Here is a 22,809-nt window from a genome sequence, read left to right on the forward strand (position 1 = left end):
TATTTTTTTACTCACGTTCTTCCTGCCCCCCTGTCTTTTGCAGTCTGAAGAGACCAAAAGACGAAAAGAAGGGAAAGCCCCTGTTCGTCCCGAAGATCAAGTCCAGGAGGAATCCGAAGACTCGGAAATGGACGAACAGCCCCTTCGAAAAAGGAGAAGACGGATGGCCATCATCGGCCCTCACGACTTCCAGACGAGGCCGATGTCTGTCGGCATAAGCATAAGGGAACCTGAGGAAGGCGGTGGATCGCCGAGGGTTCCTCAGCCACAACCCCAGTCTCCGCCGAAGACCCCTCCACCACCTCCTGAGATGGAGGTGGATCAGAAAACTCCCGATCCCAAGGGAGGGGTTCTAGAGGAGGAAGAGGTTCAGGAGAATGCTGCTGAGCACAATGCCGAAAGTGCTGTGAAGCCCGTTGCTGAGGGTTTCTCAGCTGATATTGCCAGGGAGGTTGAGGCTTTCGTCCTCAGCCCTGAAGAAGAAGCAGAGGTCATAATCATTGACTCTGCTGAGAAGGAAGAGAAGGCTCCTGAAGAAGAAGATGCTGAGCCCTCTAAGGTTCAAGAAGCTCCCGAGTCTTCCTTCCCTTCATTCCAGACGCTGCATTCTGGAGAGATGGGTTTCTCGGCCCCCCGAATTCCAATTCCAGATCATATCTAGGACCTCATTTGGGGCCAGAACCGAGAAGGTGCTGCAGCCCACTTCGGCAATTTCGCTGGCTTAACCGAAGTAGATAGGGCGAGGATCTGGTCGCTGAAGGCCACTGCTGGGATGGGCGAATCCAGCAGATTAGTTCCAGACCCTGCAAGGTCGAATCAACTGCTGATGATGCAGGTAAATCCTTATCCTTGTTTTTATATTTCAATTCAGCTCTTCAGTTCAGTTTTTTTTTTTTACTGAGTTGTGCCTCTATTTCCAGTTTGTGCACAATCAGACTCTCACTATAGAGCTGATAGACTCCCTTCAAGACAGGGTCGACGTCGCCGAACATGCAAGAAAGGTGGCAGTCGAGGAGCTGAAGCTTGCTCAGCTGAAGCAAGCAGCAGCTGAGGAGAAGCAGAAGGAGGGGGAAGAATACAAGAAAAAGGCTGCTGAAACCCTCCAAACCTTCTGCGCTGCAATGGAGAAGGAGGTTTTTCCCCCACTGATAGAAGGGGAAAACTTCCTTCGGGATCATCTGGGAGTGGACATCTCCAAGTTCAAGGCTGCCATTGAGAGCCGAATTCGAGTAGGAGCTGCTGCACAGGCTGAGGTGCAACAGAAATTAGAAGCTTTGGAAGCCAGTAGAATGGCTGCTGAAGAAAAGCTCCAAGCTCAAAATGTCCAACTCTCAGAGGCTGCTACTGGTGCTGAAGCTGAGAAAGCCAAGCTTCAAGAGGCTGAGGATCAGCTAAGGGTCAAAGATGATGAGCTGACCCAAGTGAAGACTGAAGCTTCAAAGGTTCAGCAAGAGCTGAGCGAGCAGAAGGATGCCTCCTCCAAGCTCGCGGAAGAGCTGAACCAATCCAAGAAGGACTTGGAGGAGGTACAGAAGAAGCTGGCTAACGCTGAAGCCCTGCTTGAGGTCCGTATCTATACTCAAGAGGAGTATGATATGGGTTTCAAGAATGGGTTCAGAGTGTGCCGAAGACTCTGTCTTCATGCTGAGCCGAAGCTGGACTGGTCCCAGTGTGCTGAATGGGTCCAGGACCCAGAAGATCCCCATATGAAGTTCCCCACTCCTGTTGAAGCTGAGATCCTTGCGGCTGAAGAAGCCGAAGAAGAAGAAGAGAGGAGGGAACTTGAAGCCGAATAGCGGGAAAGGGAGGCTCAGCAGGGTGCACAGCCTGCTTCATCTGCTGTTGGAGCTGAAGCCACCATGGAACCCAGCACTCCTGATCAGTCTGATCCTCGGGCTGAAGCATAGGAACTCGGGCAGTCGTCTTCAGAATCTTGCGGTTCATCATGTGCTCAACCTTAGACTTGGCGCTTCTGGAATTTTTTGCCTTGTTTTTTTGCTTCAGCTTGCCTTGATGTACAAACTGCTTTATCTGATTTTGTATGTACTTCGGCAGCTGTATTTTTCCGCTTGTGGGCGGCTGTCGATATTTCATTATGTCCTTTGAACAGTCTGAACTTTGTAGCTCGTTTTCTAAGCATTTGAGCTTTATCTGATGCATTTTTCTTCAATTGCTTTGTCTTATTTTGAATGCTTTACTGTTTTTGAACTTGAGAAATTTCGCAAAAATTTGCTAAGTACAAAGCTTTCAGCTCGAAGAATTCTACTGAAGATAAACTTGCACTGATAGTGCTTCTTGCCCCCCTTAGTAATCTGAAGACTCAGATCTTTGGATTACTGAGTTGGGTTTCTGTCTATCTTTAAAAATGGATATCTGAAACACAAGGCCAACTGAAGGCAATGTTTCAGATAATGGCTCTCTGGGATACGAGGCTAAGCTAAGGCAATATCCTAGACTTGTCCATGGACTCATGTCTTTGGAGAACAAGTCTCACTGAAGTTTAACTTCAGCTGAAAGACCAGAGTTCTTTAAAAAGACGAGCTTGTCAGCAATCTGGAACCCAATTACCCGAAGGCAAAGGTTTCAGACGAGGCTGAATAAAAAATTTCTAATAGTTGCTGCTATCCTTGGTTCTCTGTCTATCTTTAAAAATGGATATCTGAAACACAAGGCCAACTGAAGGCAATGTTTTAGATAATGGCTCTCTGGGATACGAGGCTCAGCTAAGGCAATATCCCAAACTTGTCCATGCACTCATGTCTTTGGAGAACAAGTCTTACTGAAGTTTAACTTCAGCCGAAAGACCAGAGTTCTTTAAAAAGACGAGTTCGTCAGCAATCTGAAACCCAGTTACCCGAAGGCGAAGGTTTCAGACGAGGCTGAATAAAAACCCTTAAAGAGTAGATAGAACGAAGAGAACTTGAAAGAATAAAAAGTTGCAAAAATAATAGAAATGGTGGCTCTGAAGCCTTTCATTAATAATTCGAAATGTACTTACAAAGATTGCTCTGCCCCGAAGGGTTTACACATGATATTTCTTAAGTACATCAGCATTCCAGTGATTTTTCAGCTCAGTTCCATCTAACTGACGAAGTCTGTATGTCCCTGTCTGAAGCTCATCATAAATTTCATAAGGTCCCTCCCATGCAGCTGAGAGTTTCCCATGGATTCGGCCTTTCTGAACTGCAGCAACATTCCGAAGGACAAGGTCTCCAATTTTGAGGGGCCTTGCATGGACCCTTTGGTTGTAAAATTTGCTGATTCTCTGCTTGTAAGCAGCCATTCTGTCTCGGGCTGAGTCTCTCACTTCGTCGAGGAAATCAAGGGATTCCTTCATAAGTTGCTCGTTCTCAGCCGAGAAGTGGTGCACTCTTAAACTTTCAGAGCCGATTTCCACTGGAAAAACGGCTTCGGCACCATACACCAGCTCAAAAGGTGAATAGCCCGTTGCCTCTTTTTCAGTTGTCCGAAGTGACCAGAGGGTTCCTGGAAGCTCCTCTATCCACTTTGACTTTTGATCTTCAACCCTTTTCTTCAAAGCATTGAGGATTTGTTTATTTGCAGCTTCGGCTTGGCCATTACTTTGTGGATGACACACTGCTGGATATGCCAATTTGATGCCGAACTGGTCTGTGTACCGCCTCAGCGGCAAATTATCAAATTGCCTCCCATGATCAAAGACAAAGACCTTCGGAATACCGAAGCGAGTGATAATGTTCTGCTAGATAAATTTCCTGACAGTTTGCTCTGTGATGTTCGAAGCTGCTTCAGCCTCAATCCATTTGCTGAAATAGTCTATGCCGACTATTAACCATCCTTTTTGGTAAGGTGCATCTGGAAAGGGTCCCAAAATATCCAGCCCCCATTGGGCAAATGGAAGCAGATTCAGGACCGGCTGAAGGTCTCTAGCCGGCTGATGGATGACTGGTGCGAATTTTTGGCATTTTTCGCATTTTCGGACCAGCTCCTTAGCGTCTAAGATCATGGTGGACCAGTAATATCCGGCCCTCAATGCCTTGTGGGCTAGGGTCCTTCCCCCAATGTGGTTTCCACAGATGCCGAGGTCAATTTCCCGAAGGATGTAATCTGCATCTGTTGGTCCCACGCATTTCAGCAATGGGGTTGAGAAGGACTTTTTCAAAAGCTCTCCTCTGAAGACGATGAACCTTGAGCTAGTTCTCTTCAGTTTGGAGGCCAAAATTCTGTCTTCGGGAATTTCTCCCCGAAGCTTGAAAGCTAGGATGGGGTCCATCCAGCTGGGCTCTGGGTCGGCGCAACACACTTCAGGTGCTTCGTCGACACTTCTTTCTCGGCGCACTTCCACATATACAGATCTGTTCAGCTCGGTGAGAGTTGAACTGGCGAGTTTGGAGAGTGCGTCGGCTTGAGCATTCTGACCCCTTGGGATCAGCTGCACTTCAAAGGTTCTCAGCTTTGCAATAACTGATTTGATCTTGGCAAGATAATTTATCATGGAGGGCTCTTTGGCCTCGTAGCTGCGACCGATCTGATATGCAACTAGCTGAGAGTCTGTTTTCAGACAGACATGCTCGGCTTCCAGAGATATGCACAATTCTAGGCCCGCGATTGCTGCCTCATATTCAGCTTCGTTGTTCGAAGCTTTGAAAGAAAATTTGAGTGCATACTCGAAGGATTTGCCTTCGGGAGAGGTTATAACTACCCCTGCCCCCGAACCATTTACGGTGGAGGATCCATCCGTAAACACGGTCTAGATTTTGTTTTCATCGTCTAACGTCTCTTGGTACGAGCATTCGGCCATGAAGTCCACTAGAGCTTGAGCCTTGATGGCTGCTCTCGGCTGGTAGCTGATGCTGAATTCAGTGAGCTCGAAAGCCCACTTGGCCAGCCTATCGGATTTTTCAACTTTGCCGAGAACTTTTTCCAGCGGCTGATCAGTTAAGACCACTATCTGATGGCAATCAAAGTAGGGCCTCAACTTCCGAGCAGCTACCACTACTGCAAAGGCAACTTTTTCAAGTAGAGGGTAACGAGTCTCGACATCCGTCAGAGTGTGACTGACGAAGTAGATCGGTTGCTGAATTTTATTTACTTCCCTCAACAGCACTGCACTGATGGTAGCCGGGCTAACAGCTACGTACAGATACAAAGTTTCCCCCTCCACTGGACTAGCCAGAGTTGGGAGTTGAGCCAGATGCTCCCGAAGCTGCTTGAAGGCCTCTTTTTACTCTTCTTCCCAAACGAGCTCTTTTGTTTTTGGGAGTTTCAAGGCTTTGAAGAAAAGTAGTCCTTTGTCCGAAGCTCTGGAAATGAACCTCGAGAGGGCTGCCATTCTTCCGGTGAGCCGCTGAACGTCCCTCTTTGTTTTCGGCTGAGGAACATCAAGAGCTGCTTTGACTTTGGAGGGATTGGCGTCAATCCCCCTCTTGCTGACCATGAATCCAAGGAATTTCCCTGACTTCACGCCGAAGACACACTTCTTCGGATTCAGCTTCATTTGATGCTTTCTTAAGGTGGCGAAGGTTTCAGCCAGGTCCTTAACATGGTCTTTAGATTTTTTGCTTTTGAGGATTGAATCGTCAACATAAACTTCCATGTTTCGGCCTTTTTGATCGGCGAAAACCTGATCCACCAGCCTTTGATAAGTCGCCCCGCATTTTTCAATCCGAAGGACATCATTTTGTAATTGTACACCCCGGCGTTCGTGACGAATGCCGTCTTTGCTCGGTCGTCGGGGTGCATGAAGATCTGATGATACCCCGAGAATGCGTCCATGAAACTAAGCAAGGCGTGGCCACTCGTCGAGTCGACTAGCTGATCGATTCTCGGCAAGGGATAGAAATCCTTCGGACAAGCCTTATTTAGGTCCGTGAAGTCAACGCACATTCTCCAGGTACCATTGGCCTTCTGAACCATCACCACATTTGCCAGCCATTCTGGATATTGACAAGGCTCGATGAAGCCTGCGTCCAGCAATTTTTTGACCTCGGCTGCGATGTCTCGGTTCTTATTTGCGGAGTAATTCCGCTTCTTTTGCTTGACTGGCCGACACGTTGGGTCGACGTTAAGCTTATGGGAGATGAGGTCTAGACTTATCTCAGGCATATCGGCTGCCGAGAAAGCAAACACATCTCTGTTGTCCCGAAGGAGTTGAATAAGTTCACAACGGGTGCTCGGATCGAGGTCCATCCCGATTGTTACACATTTCTCAGCATCTCCTTCGGTCAACTCGACCGTTTCAGTCTGCTGGTCCAGGTCCATTGTTGATGGACTGGACTCTTCACAATCTGGCCTGCTGTCTATATCAACAGGCGTCTCAGACTTTTTCTTCTTTGGCTGGCTCTCCGAGTCTTTCGGCTCAGATGAAGAACTAGCCTTTTCTTTTTCTGACCCTTTTTCTTTGGGTACAGAACCTTGGGCCGAAGCACTTAGACCTTTCGGCTTCTTTATGCTCGGCTCTCTTTCTTTTTCTTTCTCCTCCTCATCCTCATCGTCGTCGTCTGGGCGACCAGTGGATGGCTTGAGGTAGTTGCACTTTCGAGCTTCCTTTTGGCTGCCCAGGATCCTTTCGGGGAAGCCGGCGTCTGAAACGTAAATCATCAGCTGATGATAAGTTGAGACGACCCCTTGGATCTCGTGAATTATGGGTCTCCCCAAAATCACGTTGTACACTGAAGGAGCGTCGATGACCAAAAATTCGGTCATGACATTCCTAGTTGCTTCGTCGCAGCCGATGGTGACATGAAATAGAACCTTCCCATCAAGATAAGTTGAAGCCCCATTGAATCCGGATACTGGGTAGGATACCGGCGTAAGGTGCTTGGGCTTCAGCTTGATTTGATCATAGGCCTTTCGGAACAAAATGTTTGCTCCGCTACCACCGTCAACTAGAACTTTGATGACGCCGTGGTTGGCCACCGTGGCGATGATCACCAACGGGTCCTCGTGAGGGTACGTCACCCCCCGGCAGTCAGCGGCTGTGAACGTCATGTTCGGCACCGGTGACTGGGGTGGCTGAATATCAGCATGATTCACCTGGTGGGTCAGAGCCCTGAGGTGACGCTTGTGCTCCCTCCGAGAGCATATTCCTCCCGAGATAACATGGATTGGAGGGAATTTTCCTTCCGCAGTTTTGTTGTTCTTTCGGGGGAAGTCGATTTCTTGCCGAGAGTCTTTTTCGGACTTCTCAGCCTCTTTTTTCTCGCGGTTATCCGCGATATATTTTTTCAAGTATCCCTTCCGGACCATGTCCTCGATTTGGTCCTTCAGCTGAATACACTCCTCAGTGTTGTGTCCCGGTGATTCATGGAACTCACACCACTGATTCTTATTTTTTCGCTGATACCACTCGGGGAGTGGTCTCGGCTTTCTGTAACTCTGCTCCTCCTTCGTCACACTGTAGATTTTAGCGCGCGGAAGAGAGAGCGGAGTGTATGATTCATATCTGCCCGCGAAAGGAGCGGATTTTTCTTTCTTCGACTCGTTGGCCGAAGATTGTTCCGAGGCTTTCGCCTTTCCCTTTGCCTTCTGGCCTTGGCCTTCAGAAGAGGGTGCTTGTTTTTGTTTCCCTCCCCCAGATTGATGTTGGGTTTTTGCTTTGTTCCACTCTTCAGCTCGGATGAATTTATCCGAAGCATTCAATGCCTCCTCCAAGGTCCTGGGTGAATTCATGACCATGAAGTCAGAGAACGACCCAGTTTTGAGGCCGTGCTGAAGGGCGAAAACTGCCAGCCCTTGGTCCAGCTGAGAAATGTTGGATGACTCGTTGCTGAAGCGAGTCAAATAGTCTCGGAGGCTCTCGGCCTCACCTTGTTGCAGTCCCATGAGCTCTGCAGTAGTCTTCTCTCGGCGATTTGCCGTGGAAAACTTGCTCTTGAACTTGGAGGACAGATCGTTCCACCCAGTAATTGAACCTTCTTTAACTCCCCTGGAGATCCACGCTTGCGCGACCCCCTTGAGAGTGGTTGGGAAATACTTGCACCAAGTCGCCTCTGACCTGGGGCAGAGATGCATGTGAGCCTCATATGAGGCAATATGGTCCTTCGGATCCGAAGTTCCATCATAAGTAATGTGCGACGGGATTTTAACCTTCGGCACATGAGATTCCAGTATCCATTGCTCGAATGGAGAACTGGAGGGCAGCATTACGGCCTTGCCCTTATTCCCAGCCGAAGGGACCGCGCTCCGCCCTCTCAAAGAGGTAGAAGTGGTTTTCGTCCCTGGCTGGGAGGTTTGGGCCTCGGCTGCAGGGTAGGAAAGGTGGATGTGCACGCTCCGTTCCCTATCGCCGAGACGGTCGTGAACGCTTCGGCGAGCAGTTTCTGGCCGAGAGGCTGAACTGCTGCTCTTATGGGTTCTGCTCGTAGTGAGCTGAGTGGAAGACTCCCTGAAGAAGTGAGAGTTCCTGTTTCTTTCCCTCTCAGTTCTCCAGGTATCCTCCTCCCATTCGCCAAGCTCCTTGAAAGAGGAGAGTTTCCCCCCTCCTGGCCGAGGCTCCTCCGCTGGTTTCTGGTTTGCGGAGGGGTTCGGTCGAGTGGAGGTGGCATGTTCTGGGCCTTCATGGCTTCCATGAGGACCGCTAAGGCTCTCACTACCTCCTCCGAGTTGGGCCCTGTCAAGGGTGTCCTCGGCTGAGAGCGAGAGTAGGTGCGAATGCTCCGGGATTGGCTCCGGGCATGAGATTGGGTCCTTTGACTGGACCGGTTGTCCTCATTTGACCGAGGCGGGCTCGGTGGATGATTGGACTGGATGATAGGAGATTCGGATCTCTCCCTAGGCTCCTCATGAGAGTCGGGTCCCGCGAAGGGGCTCCTATCCCGAGGAGGAGACAGGCTAGAAGTGGGGCGTTCCAAGGGACCCCCTCCTAGTGATTTTCGGCGTTTTCTCGGAGGAGAAGCACCGTCGTTTTTGTTCTTGCGATTCTTAGCCATCGAAAGCTAAGATTGAGGTAGAACGATTGAAATTGGCTTAAAGATTTTTTGAAAGTCCTCCCCACAGACGGCGCCAAATTGTTTCGGGTGAAAACAATGGGACCTTGCCGAAGGTCCAATGAAGTGGTGAAAACTGGGCTCGGTCCAAGTGATGTTGGGCCGAGGATTTCCTGCACAGCAAACACACGTAAACTAGCCTCGGGGGTGTTGCCGAGGAAGGCCCCTCCGATGCTAAAGTCAGTACAATGTGTAGAGAGAAAGCTATGCAAGAGAATTAATTGCATGAGGCTTCGTGTGAATGTATGTGTCTCTCTTTACATATGCAATATTGATGGCTTTTATACCTTGGCATATATGGGAGAAGTGGGCCTTGGCCCAATTGACTTGCCTTATGGACTGATCTTGACTTTAGCACAATTGGAGAGTTGAACCTTGACCTTGGGCTTGTAATTGGATCATTTAATGACTAGGCCCAATTGGACTAAATTGGACCCAAACATACTTTATTGATGATGAATCAAGAAGATATTGGGCTGGTTCGTGCGGAACTGAAGTCCGTGGACATGATATGGGTATGTTTGACATGGCATCCGGAAAAATTACATCATTCTATGACGGTGGTGATACAATTTCCAAATACTTTACTCCTATATGGTTTATGCCCAATTTTTAGTTGAATACGATACTTTGTCTATTTTTTTTTTTTTTTTTTTTTGTGTGTTTTTTTCCGAAGAAAAGTAGTACTCACACTCCATAGTCCATATAATTAAATCATATGAAAGATGAAAGATCCAATATCGCCAAAGTAATAAAGGTTTGGGGGATGAAACTCAAAACTAAAGTACATACTCCACATTACACCCAGTCTCCCATCTCACAAGAGCCACAGTATTACAATTACGCTTAATGTGGGAAAAATACGTACATCAACAGACAATCTATCTTTTCTAATATGTGTATGTGAACAATATTTTAAGGTTTTTTTGTTTTTTTTTTTTTTTTTTCCTTAAACTAGTAAAATGGGAAAAGTAGTTTTTCCTTAGGAAAAAAACAAAAAACAAAAGAGCAAAGTAGCATATGTCATTCTGTGGAAAGGATTTTTCCTCCAACCAAATACAATTAAGGCCCTAATCAGTAATCACCGCAGAGTGACCACAAAAGGTATAAGTATTGAGCATAACCTTGTACTCTGTATAAACTATCAATGATAATCTTGAGATCAGAAATTCTCGCACTCAAGAAAGATGAGAATAATCTCAAGAAACAGAATTCTGAAAGATTTGACATGTCTAAGTTTTTTCCAGCATAAAATTAGTTCTACTGAATTCTAAATCTCTAAGACCATTCTCTGATTTGATCTCTGTTGGTAAGAGAAAATCTCATACTATTCATTTTTTCTTCTTTGGTTCCTTGTTATAGTCATCTACTAGCCCCTCGACATCTTTCCAGAATAGACCTTCTACCAAAACTCCATCCTTGGTGAACCTATAGGATTAATCAAAACAACACAAATAAGCAACCAAAACAACCTCAGTGTATGAATGTATGAAAAGTATGTCTTCTAGAGTATGTAGAGAGAAACCATTTGGTGACACTCTTAGTCAATTCAACAGGTTTGTGGGCGGAGATTGATTTTGGATCAGCGCTTTCAATTGTCAATGTGTACATATCAGAGAACCTTGGTAATTTTGAAGATATGACAAGGCCTGTAGCATTGTAAGATCCCTGAACATAGGCAAAATGAAATCAGAAATCACACATTATATAATAAGCTATGAAACTCTGCATATGCCAACAATGTCACACATCCTCATAAAGAGCAAAGAGGGAGAGCACTAAAAAAACAAATGGTGTGCAGATGAAAGCTCATTCAAATTACAAAGTAAAGCCTCCTTCAAATTTCAATGGTGCAAAAAGAATAACCCCACATCTGACACTAATCTTCATTCAATCAGATATCTATTTGCCAAACATAGATGGACACGAAGCATGGACAACACATTCCATATGTGAATAAATTGCAGGGTGAGCCTGAAAAGATATACTAAGCCCCAAATACTTAGCAGACTGAAACATACAGTACCCAATCCAAGGTTAGAAAATAAGAGGAGATACAATAGTTGACAGGTCAGCAAAAGCCACAGAAAACGGGAATTATTAACAAGAATGGTTGCTCATAGATGGTCAGATTCTCTATGGAAACAAACTCCGCTAATATATTAGAGTAAGGTTAAAGAGTTTCATCACAAATCTATAGGAAAAGCTGCATATATTGATTCCCTTACCCTACCATAGTGAGAGCCTTGTAAGAGGCATTCAGGAGCTGTCAGCACGAGACAGTAAAGATGTTAATCACTAATTTCAGATACCATGTTCAGAACAGTATATTATACAAGTATATAATACTGGAATCAATAAACCATCCTTAAAATACAGGAAGGCTACAGAATTGTGCCAACTGTCGACATATATTTGCGCACTGCAAATTCTAGATTCACCCAAGTATCTTTTCATCCAAGGACAAAACTATACAGCAAAGAGGCATCTTATAAATGGATCAGTCAACAATTTGAACAAGCTGTTTAAAAAGCGAAACCTTTTCATCCCATGACTACTAGATAAGAAGAGGCATATGATTAACATCAAGACCATTAATTTAGATGTTTAGCCCTTTAAGATTAAATGCTCCACATATACTAACTATCTGGAAGACAAGATCGAAAAACAATGGTTGAGACTTGAGACACAATGAAGCATAACAATGGTTGTTTCCTGAAATATTTAAGGATATTCAAATCCTTTTCATGATTACCACTTACAAATTAGTCAAACACTTTGATTCCTATACATACCAAACAAATAAATTATCATCAAGTGACCTAGTTCAATTATAAATCCATGAATGGCTGATGATATTGATTTAGAGTTGAGCAAAACACATCATTTGTACATTAAAAGACCATTTTATTTTGTATAAAAGTGGCTTGATCTTTCACAGCCTTAAACATCATGAGATTGATTCATGACTCTATAAGACTAAAACACTCAATGAGAAGCTAAACTTATGCAAGAATCACACTTTTCTCAAGATAATATCAATTGAATCACATTCTGGCAGCAACCCAGCAAGAAAATAATTCATATTGAAAGGATAGAAAGATGTATTTTCCATGATATAACCTCCAATTTCCGAACTTTAACAATAACAACAATAAAAGACACACAAACAAACATAAATTGCTTTTATAAGATTCTAGATACCTACCGATGGAGGATAAGTAAACATTATAGCGTTCTTTTCCTTTTTGTAAATGATCAGCTGCAACAAACCATTGAAGACGATATATGTGCAAGGAAGTCAAAGATTAAACATCATTCCATACTTAGACATATCAACACAGCAGTTACTGTAGCTTGATCACAGGTCAGAATAACATGCATTATTTTCTAGCTAATTAGCCTTGGTACCCTGAGACTTGCATAAAACTACTGTCCGAGAGGGTAACATTTATGCCATAGAAGGAAGGCTGATAACCAGTAAGTGCAAACTGCAAAGTCCCTTGAAAACAGGGAAGCCACCAATAACCTACAAGCAATAATATAGCTACGACACAACAAGCTCTAATTAAAGGCTAAATAAACTAACATCAATGTCCAACACTCCAACATCAAAAGCTCTCCAAAGACTCCTATGCACTTATATAGCTATTCAAAACGACTCACAAGGCAAGCCTACAGGACTAAATTTACCCAACCATATTACATTCTACATAATATTTAAAGAAGAATGAGTTGACAATAACAATACCATGCACTTTTGACTCAAAGTGGCTACGCTCTTAAGAGGTCGAGATTCATAATAAACCCAACCTTTCTAACCAGTTAAGACTTTAACATATATGATGACACCTGTTTAAAAGAAGCTAATTCACAGCTGATCCTGCAAAGAAGTATTTGTAATATAAAGATGGGGAACAAACTCCGATTCCCTTGTAGCTATGGACTTCATAGTTCCCATGGATCAGGGACAAACCCAGACAGAATACAATATCACACCCAATAATTACAATACATACAACCTAAGTTTGTAATTCCATGTTAACAAGACTGTTACTTTGCTAAAAATTGGTGAGCAATGTTTGCAATATGTAACCAAGATAAGTGGTAAAAGAGAAGCAATAGCATGCACCAATAGTGTTAACAGTAGCACACAATCTAGTAAGAATCAAAAACAAAACTATAAAAGAAAAGGATATAATGTGATGCATCCGATCAAAAAATCCTTGTTCTCTGGGAACTTCTTAGGATAAAACTGTGCCACCAAGGCAATGGCTATGATGAAGGTTCCGATCAATAATCGTACATTGCTCATCCTAACATCCTCCACATATCCACGATTCTTAACAACCTGGAAAAATAATGAGCACACTGTCATAATCTCAGGAGAAATGCAGCTATCTAATTCAGCCAAAGTTCCATTACTCCCTACTCACAATTTAGCACCTTTAACAGTCCAAACAACGAAATTATCACTATCAACTATAGAAACTCGACACATTACACATTTGGTCAGCAAGAAAGACTAATTTAGTTGTAAGTTGTAACTATTGTATATTTGGTTAGTATACAAAGACAAACTGTCTGAATCCCAACTTTTTCATTGGGATACGATAAGCCAATGGCAAAGTCCTAGTATACCGAGCTTTTTTTTTTTTTTTTTTTATACCGAGCTTCTTATCATTCCAGGCAACAATGATTGCCAGAATTCGTAATCTAACCATCTATTTTCCAAAATTTGCATAGAGCCAATATGTTTTTCCACATTCACCACCTAAAATCCAATTCGCATCCCAAAATTTAAATCCGCAAAATAAAATCATCTTACTACACTAAAACCTCATCACTCAACTGAAATCACAAAACTCATACAACTCATTAAAACCACAAACTGCAGATTACCAAACCCTAATTGCAAACAATCGATACAAAATCCCAAATTGTCATAAAATTCGTTCAATTCGGAACAATCCAGAGGTACAGAACATAAAAATCGTTCGACAATTAATGAAAATACAATCAAAATCGGAGATCAAGATAAACAAACACAAATTACGAAAAAAAAAAACGATTTTTTTTGTAAATTGAGATGAAAAATAGAGATACCTCGGTAGCAGATTCATCAAGAATGTGTTTGAGAGAATTATGATCCAACAAATTGGCTTTTTTAGGGTTTTGCTGCTTCGTCGAGGTGGTATTTGATTCGTTCGACATTTTCTCTCTCTAAAAAACTGGTGTGGAAAAATTGAAGTGTAGTTGTAGCTTGGAATTTTCTCTGAGCGAAACGATTCTCTCTCCAAAAAAAACAATGCTCTCGTTGAGAGTCGAACTCAAGACCTCCCGCTTACTAAACGGGTGCTCTAACCAACTGAGCTACGAGAGCTACTTGTTTAATTGATGGAGTATTTTTATTTAGATATCACTTTTTTTTTTTTTTAATAAATTCTATCTTTTACTTAATCCGTTTTGACTTTTACACCATTTACTATCCCTACTTTCATCGAATTTTGTGAATTATATGTAAAGAAAAAACATATATGTGGGATTTTATTAGAATTGTCTCAATAAATATTATCACAATCTATAACTTTTATAATTTACTTATGCAGCATTAAAATTATTAATTGATAAAATTGAGGCATTGTTCCCTCCCGGGGTTATTAGATTACACCAACTTCATCCAATAAAGGAATGAAGACTCACATAAAGCAAGACATCCAAGACTAAGAAAGAAATGAAAATCAATACATTACTTGTTTAAGGGGAGAAAAATTAGGCTGTTGTAAAGGCTGATTCGATTAGAAGGCTAGCACAGAGACTGGAAAGCCGGGACCGGGAAAACATGAACCACATCCAATGCCCTTACTACGAGTCTATGAATACGAAAGACGGAGAAGGAGATCCATGCGGGAATGAAGGGGATTTGGTCTTCCCAATCCTAATTATTTTATGTTATTTATGTTAGCAATCTAGCATTATACCTGACGCAAGGCTCGAAGCAATTGAGCTCTAAATAAAAAATATGAAAGAAAAAAGTGAATCACGAAGTTTGCTTCATAGTTGTGCTTAAAGTTTGCTTCACAAGTGCTTAAACTTTTATAAAACACGAGGAGTATTCTGTAAATATATAAATAAAACTTAACTCATTCAATTGGTAAATATTAATCTTGAAAATTGAAATAAATAATAAGTTTATTACTAGGAGTAATCCACTTTGCCAATCTAGCACAATTGTTGCATATAAAATCACTAATGTAATATATTAGAAGAAAATATTACAAATAAACTTCATAATCATTTGCAAGTTAGGGCGTGTTCGGCAAAATATAGCTGCGAAAGTAGGTGTAGGTAGCTTTTAGCTGTTAGCTGTGAAGATAGATAATTTAGGTATGAGTGTTCGGTAAAGTAGCGATTGGCTAGCTGTTATATTTAAAAATCAATATTTTATATTTAATACTATAGATTAAATTTTCAAAAGCTACCTCTAATTTCAAAATCTAATATTTCTAACTTTTCATAAAAACTATCTTCACCACTAAAAGCTACCCTAACTAATACTTTGCCAAACACTTACATTTTTTTGTTAAGTAGTGGTTAGACTTGGTCAAACCACTAAAAGCTACCTAAAAGCTACTCAAACGCTAGCACCGAACACGCCCTTAAGCATTAATATTAATATATATAGAATAGTCGCCTTTTACTTAACAAAACACAATCAATTTTCATACCCCCTTATTTTATTTTATTTTCAAGTGAAACCTTGCGAGGGCCAAGGCTACGACATGCATTTTGTGTAAAAAATGAAATAAGATATTCGAATAAATTAGCTTAAATAAATCAAAAGACAATCGCACATCATGGTTCTCTTTTTTGTATTCAAAATACATGTCAGAACATATGGAGCCCTTTCCCAAAATAACGTTGCCAAAAAATTCAATTCCACAAATACAGTCACTTTTTATAAATTCCCACAATACTGTCCACGTCACCGGTTCAAGTAATTTTTTTAATTTTTACGGTTTTATATGGAAACCGCTACTTGAAGTGGCGGTTTACAAAGATAAACCGCTACTTGAAGTGGCGGTTTTTTATCTTACTAAACCGCCACTTGAAGTGGCGGTTTTAGGGCTTTGAATATTTATAAAAAAAAAAAACACGTTAAACTATATTCTCTCACCTCCTCACTTTTGGCTTCCAGTAAAAGCAAAAAAAATTCCTCAATGACGACATTCATTCTCACATTGCTCAAACATGGAGAAAATCAAAAAATTTATTCAACCCACCTGATTCCGCCATCGGAGTGGCGCTTGATGCTAGAGATGGTTGGTGTTTAAATTAGGGATAATAGAGGGTCGGTATAGTTTATGCCTAATTTCGTTTTTATTTTTCAATTCATTTGTTAATTTAGGCCTAATTTCGTTTCTACATATTCAATTCACTTGTTAGTTTATTCAAATTTATTCATCTTGTAATTGTGTAATCCAGATCTAAATATACTAAGTTTTATTTTTTTATATTTTTTTTTAAGTTTTGTTTTTGTTTGATTTGGAGTTTTATCAATCATAATTGGTTCTGTTTTGTTTTCTTCTAAGTATTATTATCAAACTTGGAGTATTATGAATTTATGATTATGTAAACTCTGTTTTTGTATTTTGATTATTTGTTTGTTGAAAGATTATTGTTGCTAGCTTTTTATTTATTTTTTTTAATATAGCAGAAAACCGCTACTTCAAGTAGCGGTTTCTCCCTGAACCGGTAAAAAAAAATCGGGTTTTTTTTAACTTGCTAACGTGGATGGTATTTAGGGATTAAAAGAAAAAGAAGCTGTATTTAAGGAATTGGAGTTTTTCTCAACATTATTTTAGGAAAGAGCTCGAACATATGTTGTTTTTATTGAAAAACAAAGAAGAATTGATAATTTCTAGTCTGATATATCCCGTGATAACAGATGAATACATTCTAATATACATATTTACACTAATACGAGCACCTTTGCTCAACACTTTATTTCTCCTCCGCTAATCCAACTCAAGTTAATTTGTGCGAAATTAATTTATTTTTTTATTTTGAGAAATGCGAGATTTAATTTTAAAAAAAACCTCCTTATGAATACCATTTTGATTGTTATAAAAAAAATAAAAAAAAAAAAAAAAAAAAAAAACATTTTTTTTACAATAAAAAAAATGGAGTGTTTTTTATTAAAAAAAAAGAGTCGTCCAACTGGTAAATGTTAATCTTGAATTAAGTTTAAAGTTTTATTACTGGGAGTAGTCCACTTTGGCAGTCTCCTTCAACCGCGTGCAGTTCTTGAGTCTCTCTCCTCTCTATCGCCTTCGCCGCCTCTATCTCTTTCTCTCTCCTCCCTTCCTTTCTTCTTTATTTCTTCCCTCTACACTTTTCTCTTTCACCCCTTCTTCTTCTCCTTCACGCTCACTTTCACCCACCCCTCAACTCTTCGTTGACTCCTTCTTCTTCATTCTACTCCCCTAGATCTGATGCTCTAGTTCCCCTTTTTCATCGCTCTAAGGTCAGATCTCCTGCTTCACTTTACCACTTTCATGGGTTTTCTTTATTTTTTATTTTTTTGAACTTTTGTTGTCTTGATTTTGCAGATCTGCTGCTATTATGCGCTTTGATTGAATACCCATGTCCTCGATTATGGAGATTAGCGAAGAAACGGTTCAAATCAGGGAGGTTTGGCATCATAATTTAGAAGAAGAGTTTGCTTTAATTCGAGAAATTGTTGATTCTTATCCTTATGTTGCAATGGATTCTGAGTTTCCTGGGATTGTAATTAGACCAGTTGGAACTTTCAAGAATATTACAGACTTTAATTATAAGACCCTAAAAGATAATGTTGATATGTTGAAGTTGATTCAGCTGGGTTTAACTTTTTCAGATGGAAAGGGGAATTTGCCAACTTGTGGAACTGAAAAATATTGTATTTGGCAGTTTAATTTTAGGGAGTTTAATGTTGGGGAGGATGTTTATGCTAGTGATTCCATTGAGCTTTTGAAGCAATGTGGGATTGATTTTGCTAAATATAGGGCGGAGGGTATCGATTCGAATCGATTTTCTGAGCTTCTTATGTCGTCTGGGATTGTGTTGAATGATGATATCAAATGGGTTACATTTCATAGTGGGTATGATTTTGGGTACTTGCTTAAGTCGTTGACTTGCCGGGACTTGCCCGAAACGCAGGCCGGGTTTTTTACCTTGATCAATATCTATTTCCCTTTTCTGTATGATATTAAGCATTTGATGAAGTTCTGTAACAGCCTTCATGGTGGGCTTAACAAGCTTGCCGAGTTGTTGGAGGTGAAAAGAGTTGGGATTGGTCACCAGGCTGGGTCGGATAGTTTGCTCACTTGTTGTGCATTTATGAAGTTGAAGGAGAATTTCTTCGGTGGTAGCACTGAGAAGTATGCTGGTGTTCTATATGGCCTCGGTGAGGACGGTTAGGGTTTATGCCTTTTGTTTTTAACTCTTTTTAGTTAAAAAAGAAATAGCATTGACCAAACCAAACCAAACCAAGCCATTGTTGAATTATTATGTCTGATTTAGTCTGTTGTGGAGTTTCCCATTTGTATTTGTACACAATTTAGTTGAAGGGTATTGTTGTTCTTACTTATAAGAAGAAGGGTGTCGATCACTTTGTAGCTTGTGTAGTAGAGTCAATCATAATCAATGTTACGGAAACCTTTGCTCTTTTAGGAGCATAGTTCTCTGTAAATTAGAACAGTCAGTTGTTCAACATGAATCTAATCATGCTTACCTTCTTTTCAACTTTGTCCTTTGTTCCTTAACATCTTTATTTGGCGGTTTCATTTTCAGCTTATATACGTTATACAGGGTATCACCAAACGCAGTGCTTTTCTTTTGGACAATTGATATTAAAATGATCCCAAATGGTAATAGGAAATTGAAACATAGCCATGAGTCACAATAATAAAATGTTATTAAGAATTTTGCTCAAAATCTGGTGCCCAGATTTATTTCTCTGGTGCCCAGATTTATTTCTCAATACTTTTACTTTCAAAATATTGTTGTCCTTTTGTCTTCACAATATAATGTTGTGCTTTCATTCATTAGTTATGGTACATAATTTGCTGTTTTGTACTCCCCTTCAGATTTCGTTGTTTTACTGACAATTTATAGTAATGAAAGTTTTGAGATGTTCTTACCATGCTGTTGAAATGGTGTTGGGGTCACTAAATGTTTAAATGTTCTACACTGTGATTTGTACTGGTTGTCTTGAGTCCTAGTTATTATTTCATTTTTGGACTGCTTAGTTGTTGATCTGTTGCAGCTTTCATTTGATGATGTTGTTTCAGCAATGTTCTGTCATGTAAATCTCAAAGCCATTTCTAATACACAGTGCATTTGTTTTGACATTTTTCTGCATATCCTAGTATACCAAGCTATCAGCATGGTTGACTTAAGTATTAGTGTCTTACTATCTGTTTGATTATTGAATACCAAGTCTGCCTTTTTCAGGAGTGTACATCGTTACAGTTTTGTTTCTGGATACAATAAATTTAGGCAGGTGAGGTGCATGACTTTATCTTTTTTCAATTTGTTTGGGGTGTAAGAATGGCTTTGATTGTGGCTAACTGTTATGGTTTCAATAAAGATGCTGATTTCTTTGCTCAATCTTTTACTGTCTCTTTGTTGCTTGGTGTTTACCTGGCCATGTTATTAGATTATCCGGTGGAAGTGAAACTGTAAAATATTTCTATTTTGGTATATATTTAACGTTGTGTGCCTTAGTCTTTTGTCACTTATAAGCTTATCATTTAGAAAGATTTTATAGAGAGATATAACTTTAAAATGTTAACATTTTTACTTTTATTTGTATGTTGCTCACTGATTTAGATTCATTCTCACTTTGAGCGCCATTTTTTCCGGGCAAGATGAATTGTTCTATTAAAAGAGTATCATGGAATCAAGGACTTGCTTGTTGATGCTGTAAGTTTCTTTGGATTGATTGCAATAACTCTTATGTGATCTGAGTCATCTGACAAGAAAGATCACCTGAAGTCTGGTCATTAATAGATGAGCTTGTGGTTTTTCATGTAGAACAATCACGTACAGGCTGATCAGATGTGTTGTTTGTTTGTTTTACTAGTTCCTGTTTGATTAATTTAACAAAAAAAAAAAGTTAAGTTCTTACTTGTACTTATTTACGTTCTCTCTTTCACTTGATTTTTTTCCGCTTTGTGGAGACTGCTAGTATTTAGCCAATTTTTATCATAGTTTTTTGCTTACTTATTATAAACAAATCATGGTGTATCTTAGAACTGTTGTGAAGCATTAATGCTACTTGTTGCCTATATTGTCAAAATGCGTGTTCTTGGATTTGAGATTGGCTAGATTTAGCTTCTTTTGCTTGCCTGTCCGCTGTGCTTGGCTGCTTTTTTTTTTTTGGTCCTTACCTCACAGATAGGTCTTGCTCGATTAGATTCTTAATTTTATGCTACAGTCTTAGATTGAAATTTGTTGTTTGCGCTAGACTGAATAATTGAATTAGCTTTGGAGCTAAATCCAGATCAGTCTTTTTTCGTGTTGATTAGGCTAGGTGCATTGCTCAGGTTAGTTTTTGGCAACTCTACTAATGTTGGCTTGGTCAGTTGTCTTCTGTTCCATTGGGATTGTGTACCTTGTTATTATCATTTTTTGCCTGTCGGTTTTATATTTTCATTACCAGCGTGTCTGAAGCTGTTTACAGAGTATCTTTTAATTTTGATGTCCATAAGTTCAGATGCCTAGTTTCCTATCAGGAACGTTTCTCTATGATCTTACTTGTGTGAGATGTTTATCTTTTTTGTCGTGACATGTGAGCCATCCCTTGGCATATGAACTAGAGTATGACATTAGATTGATGAAATACATGTATGTTTAAATCAGTATGAGTTGCTTTTACTCTTATAGGTCTGATTTTGCGTTCAGAGGAAAATAAGTGTTTAGAAACTTGGGTTGGGTGATAATGGGGTGTTACTTGATTTAGCCATTGCCATTGTCATTGTAAGGATAATGATATGATCTGATAAAGCTTTTGGTCATAGTCATATCTGTATATTGCTGACTGATTTGACTCAGAACTCGCTCTGAGTTTGTGGTAGATCTTAAGAGGTTGTTTAAGCTTCTCCTCTCTCCTTTTTTTTTTTTTTGTTTTTTTTTTTTTTTTCCTTTTGGAGGAAACTTTTAGCTTCTCCTTCGAATATGACTTACCAAACTTTTAACTTTTGGGTTCCATTGATAAATTTTTTTTTTTCACTTTCTGTTTATTAGAAATTTAAAACTAATCTATATTGAGCTACCAAAAAAAAGGAATTGGTTATAAGTCTTTTAGCCCATCCACCTAATCAACCATTCAAGATCCAACCCAATTATGACCCACATGATATGGACTTGAACCTGCTATAAACTGGCTAAACTTATAATAATCTGACTTGCTTCAAATTAAATTAAATTTGACCTGCCCAAACTATAACCTTTTTTGATTTTGACATAATCTATACTAATATATTAAAATGTTCATATACCACGTACATCCTTTTAAATAAGGCCACGTCACTTCACAAATATTTTATGACGTCATATTGTCTATCCAACATCTCTTTATGCCACATCACCACTGAATAAACTTTAATCATTATGCCACGTCACCTAAACAACCCACATTAATTATAAGGTTAAAGGAATTCGATCACCCAACCATTTATAACAACGTTGACTATTTAACCATTGTAGCATATTATTAAGCATGCTATATATGTAGTATATAAAAAAGAAATGTACATAAATGTAAATCACATGATAATTATTTTTAAAAAAATCAATAATGTCAATTTTAGATTTCAAAATCCTTTAAAAAAATATCTCAATGCATGATTACAAAAATATCAACCCGGAGCAACGCTTGGGCTACTTACTAGTTTGATTTGAAACCATTTATCATCAAAGTTATCCCAAAAGTATACGTGTCACATCCATAACAAAAAAGTTAATAAAAATTAATTTACAGTAATTTATAAAAATATTTTAAATTATATATGTAAATAGTAAACACGAGAGTTTTAGGGTAGACATTAAAAAAAATCAATTTTTGTAAATGGGCCTTGTACATTCAGCATACTCACATCCATAGACTAAGTTCTCAACGTAGCTCCACGGTTAGGGATGACAATATTGAATGGGTATCCGCTAATCCGCTTCACCCGTTTTAAATAAATTGACGAAACCCTGAATTAAATGAAACATTGTTATAAAATATGTTAATAATGGATGGTCATTATAGCTTGTAAATATCACTTTTATGACTATCTTAAGTATGGTGGTAATAGCACCCTTGTAATCCTCCTTTGTCATTAGGTCACATTAACCCTCTCATGAATGGACTCTTCATTGTCCATATAGGTTACAATGTTCTATCATGTATATATATATGTGACTCATGAAATGGATGAATATAGACATAACACAATTACCATCTACATATCTCTCTCCAATCTTCTCCTTTTTCCCTTATTTTATAATACGTTATCAGCACCATACTCTAAACAAAACTATTATATTGATCACTCCGTAAGTATACTAGCCAAGAAAAAAAGTCCAAAGGTATTATATGATGCTAGGAACTGTTTTATATCTTGATCTGATGTCGTGGTTACATACCTTCTAAAGATTTCATCAATATTGGCTTCTAAATATACGTGTCTATATATGTCATTCATATCCTTCAATTCACCTTATACGCCTTCGGTTTTGTTTTTTTTTTTTTTACAAGGTTGTATGTCAGGTTACAATATGCTTTTATGATTATTAGTTTATGATTATTAGA

The 22,809-nt window shown here is 39.8% G+C and overlaps 1 protein-coding gene, 1 non-coding gene and 1 pseudogene across 3 annotated transcripts; 1 reads left to right on the plus strand and 2 right to left on the minus strand.

Annotated features, from left to right (window-relative positions):
- Positions 1-9,964: 9,964 nt before the first annotated feature.
- Positions 9,965-14,259, minus strand: LOC145592546 (signal peptidase complex subunit 2-like). Its single transcript, XM_081649046.1, has 5 exons — positions 14,073-14,259; positions 13,162-13,317; positions 12,175-12,252; positions 10,492-10,634; positions 9,965-10,394 (listed from the first exon to the last, which is right to left on the minus strand). The coding sequence occupies exons 1-5, from the start codon at positions 14,178-14,180 to the stop codon at positions 10,298-10,300; spliced, it is 582 nt and encodes a 193-aa protein (XP_081505172.1). The 5' UTR covers positions 14,181-14,259; the 3' UTR covers positions 9,965-10,297.
- A 16-nt stretch (positions 14,260-14,275) lies between these two features.
- Positions 14,276-14,349, minus strand: TRNAT-AGU (transfer RNA threonine (anticodon AGU)). Its single transcript has one exon. It is a non-coding gene; the product is annotated as a tRNA-Thr (tRNA).
- Positions 14,350-17,282: 2,933 nt separating this feature from the next.
- On the plus strand, positions 17,283-18,752 carry LOC145591073 (putative CCR4-associated factor 1 homolog 7 pseudogene; annotated as a pseudogene). Its single transcript, XR_014102242.1, has 2 exons — positions 17,283-17,493; positions 17,579-18,752. The product of XR_014102242.1 is annotated as a putative CCR4-associated factor 1 homolog 7 pseudogene (transcript).
- Positions 18,753-22,809: the final 4,057 nt, after the last annotated feature.

Source organism: Chenopodium album, chromosome 18 (assembly GCF_948465745.1).
Source record: "Chenopodium album chromosome 18, dcCheAlbu1.1, whole genome shotgun sequence".
NCBI classification, from domain to species: Eukaryota; Viridiplantae; Streptophyta; class Magnoliopsida; order Caryophyllales; family Amaranthaceae; genus Chenopodium; species Chenopodium album.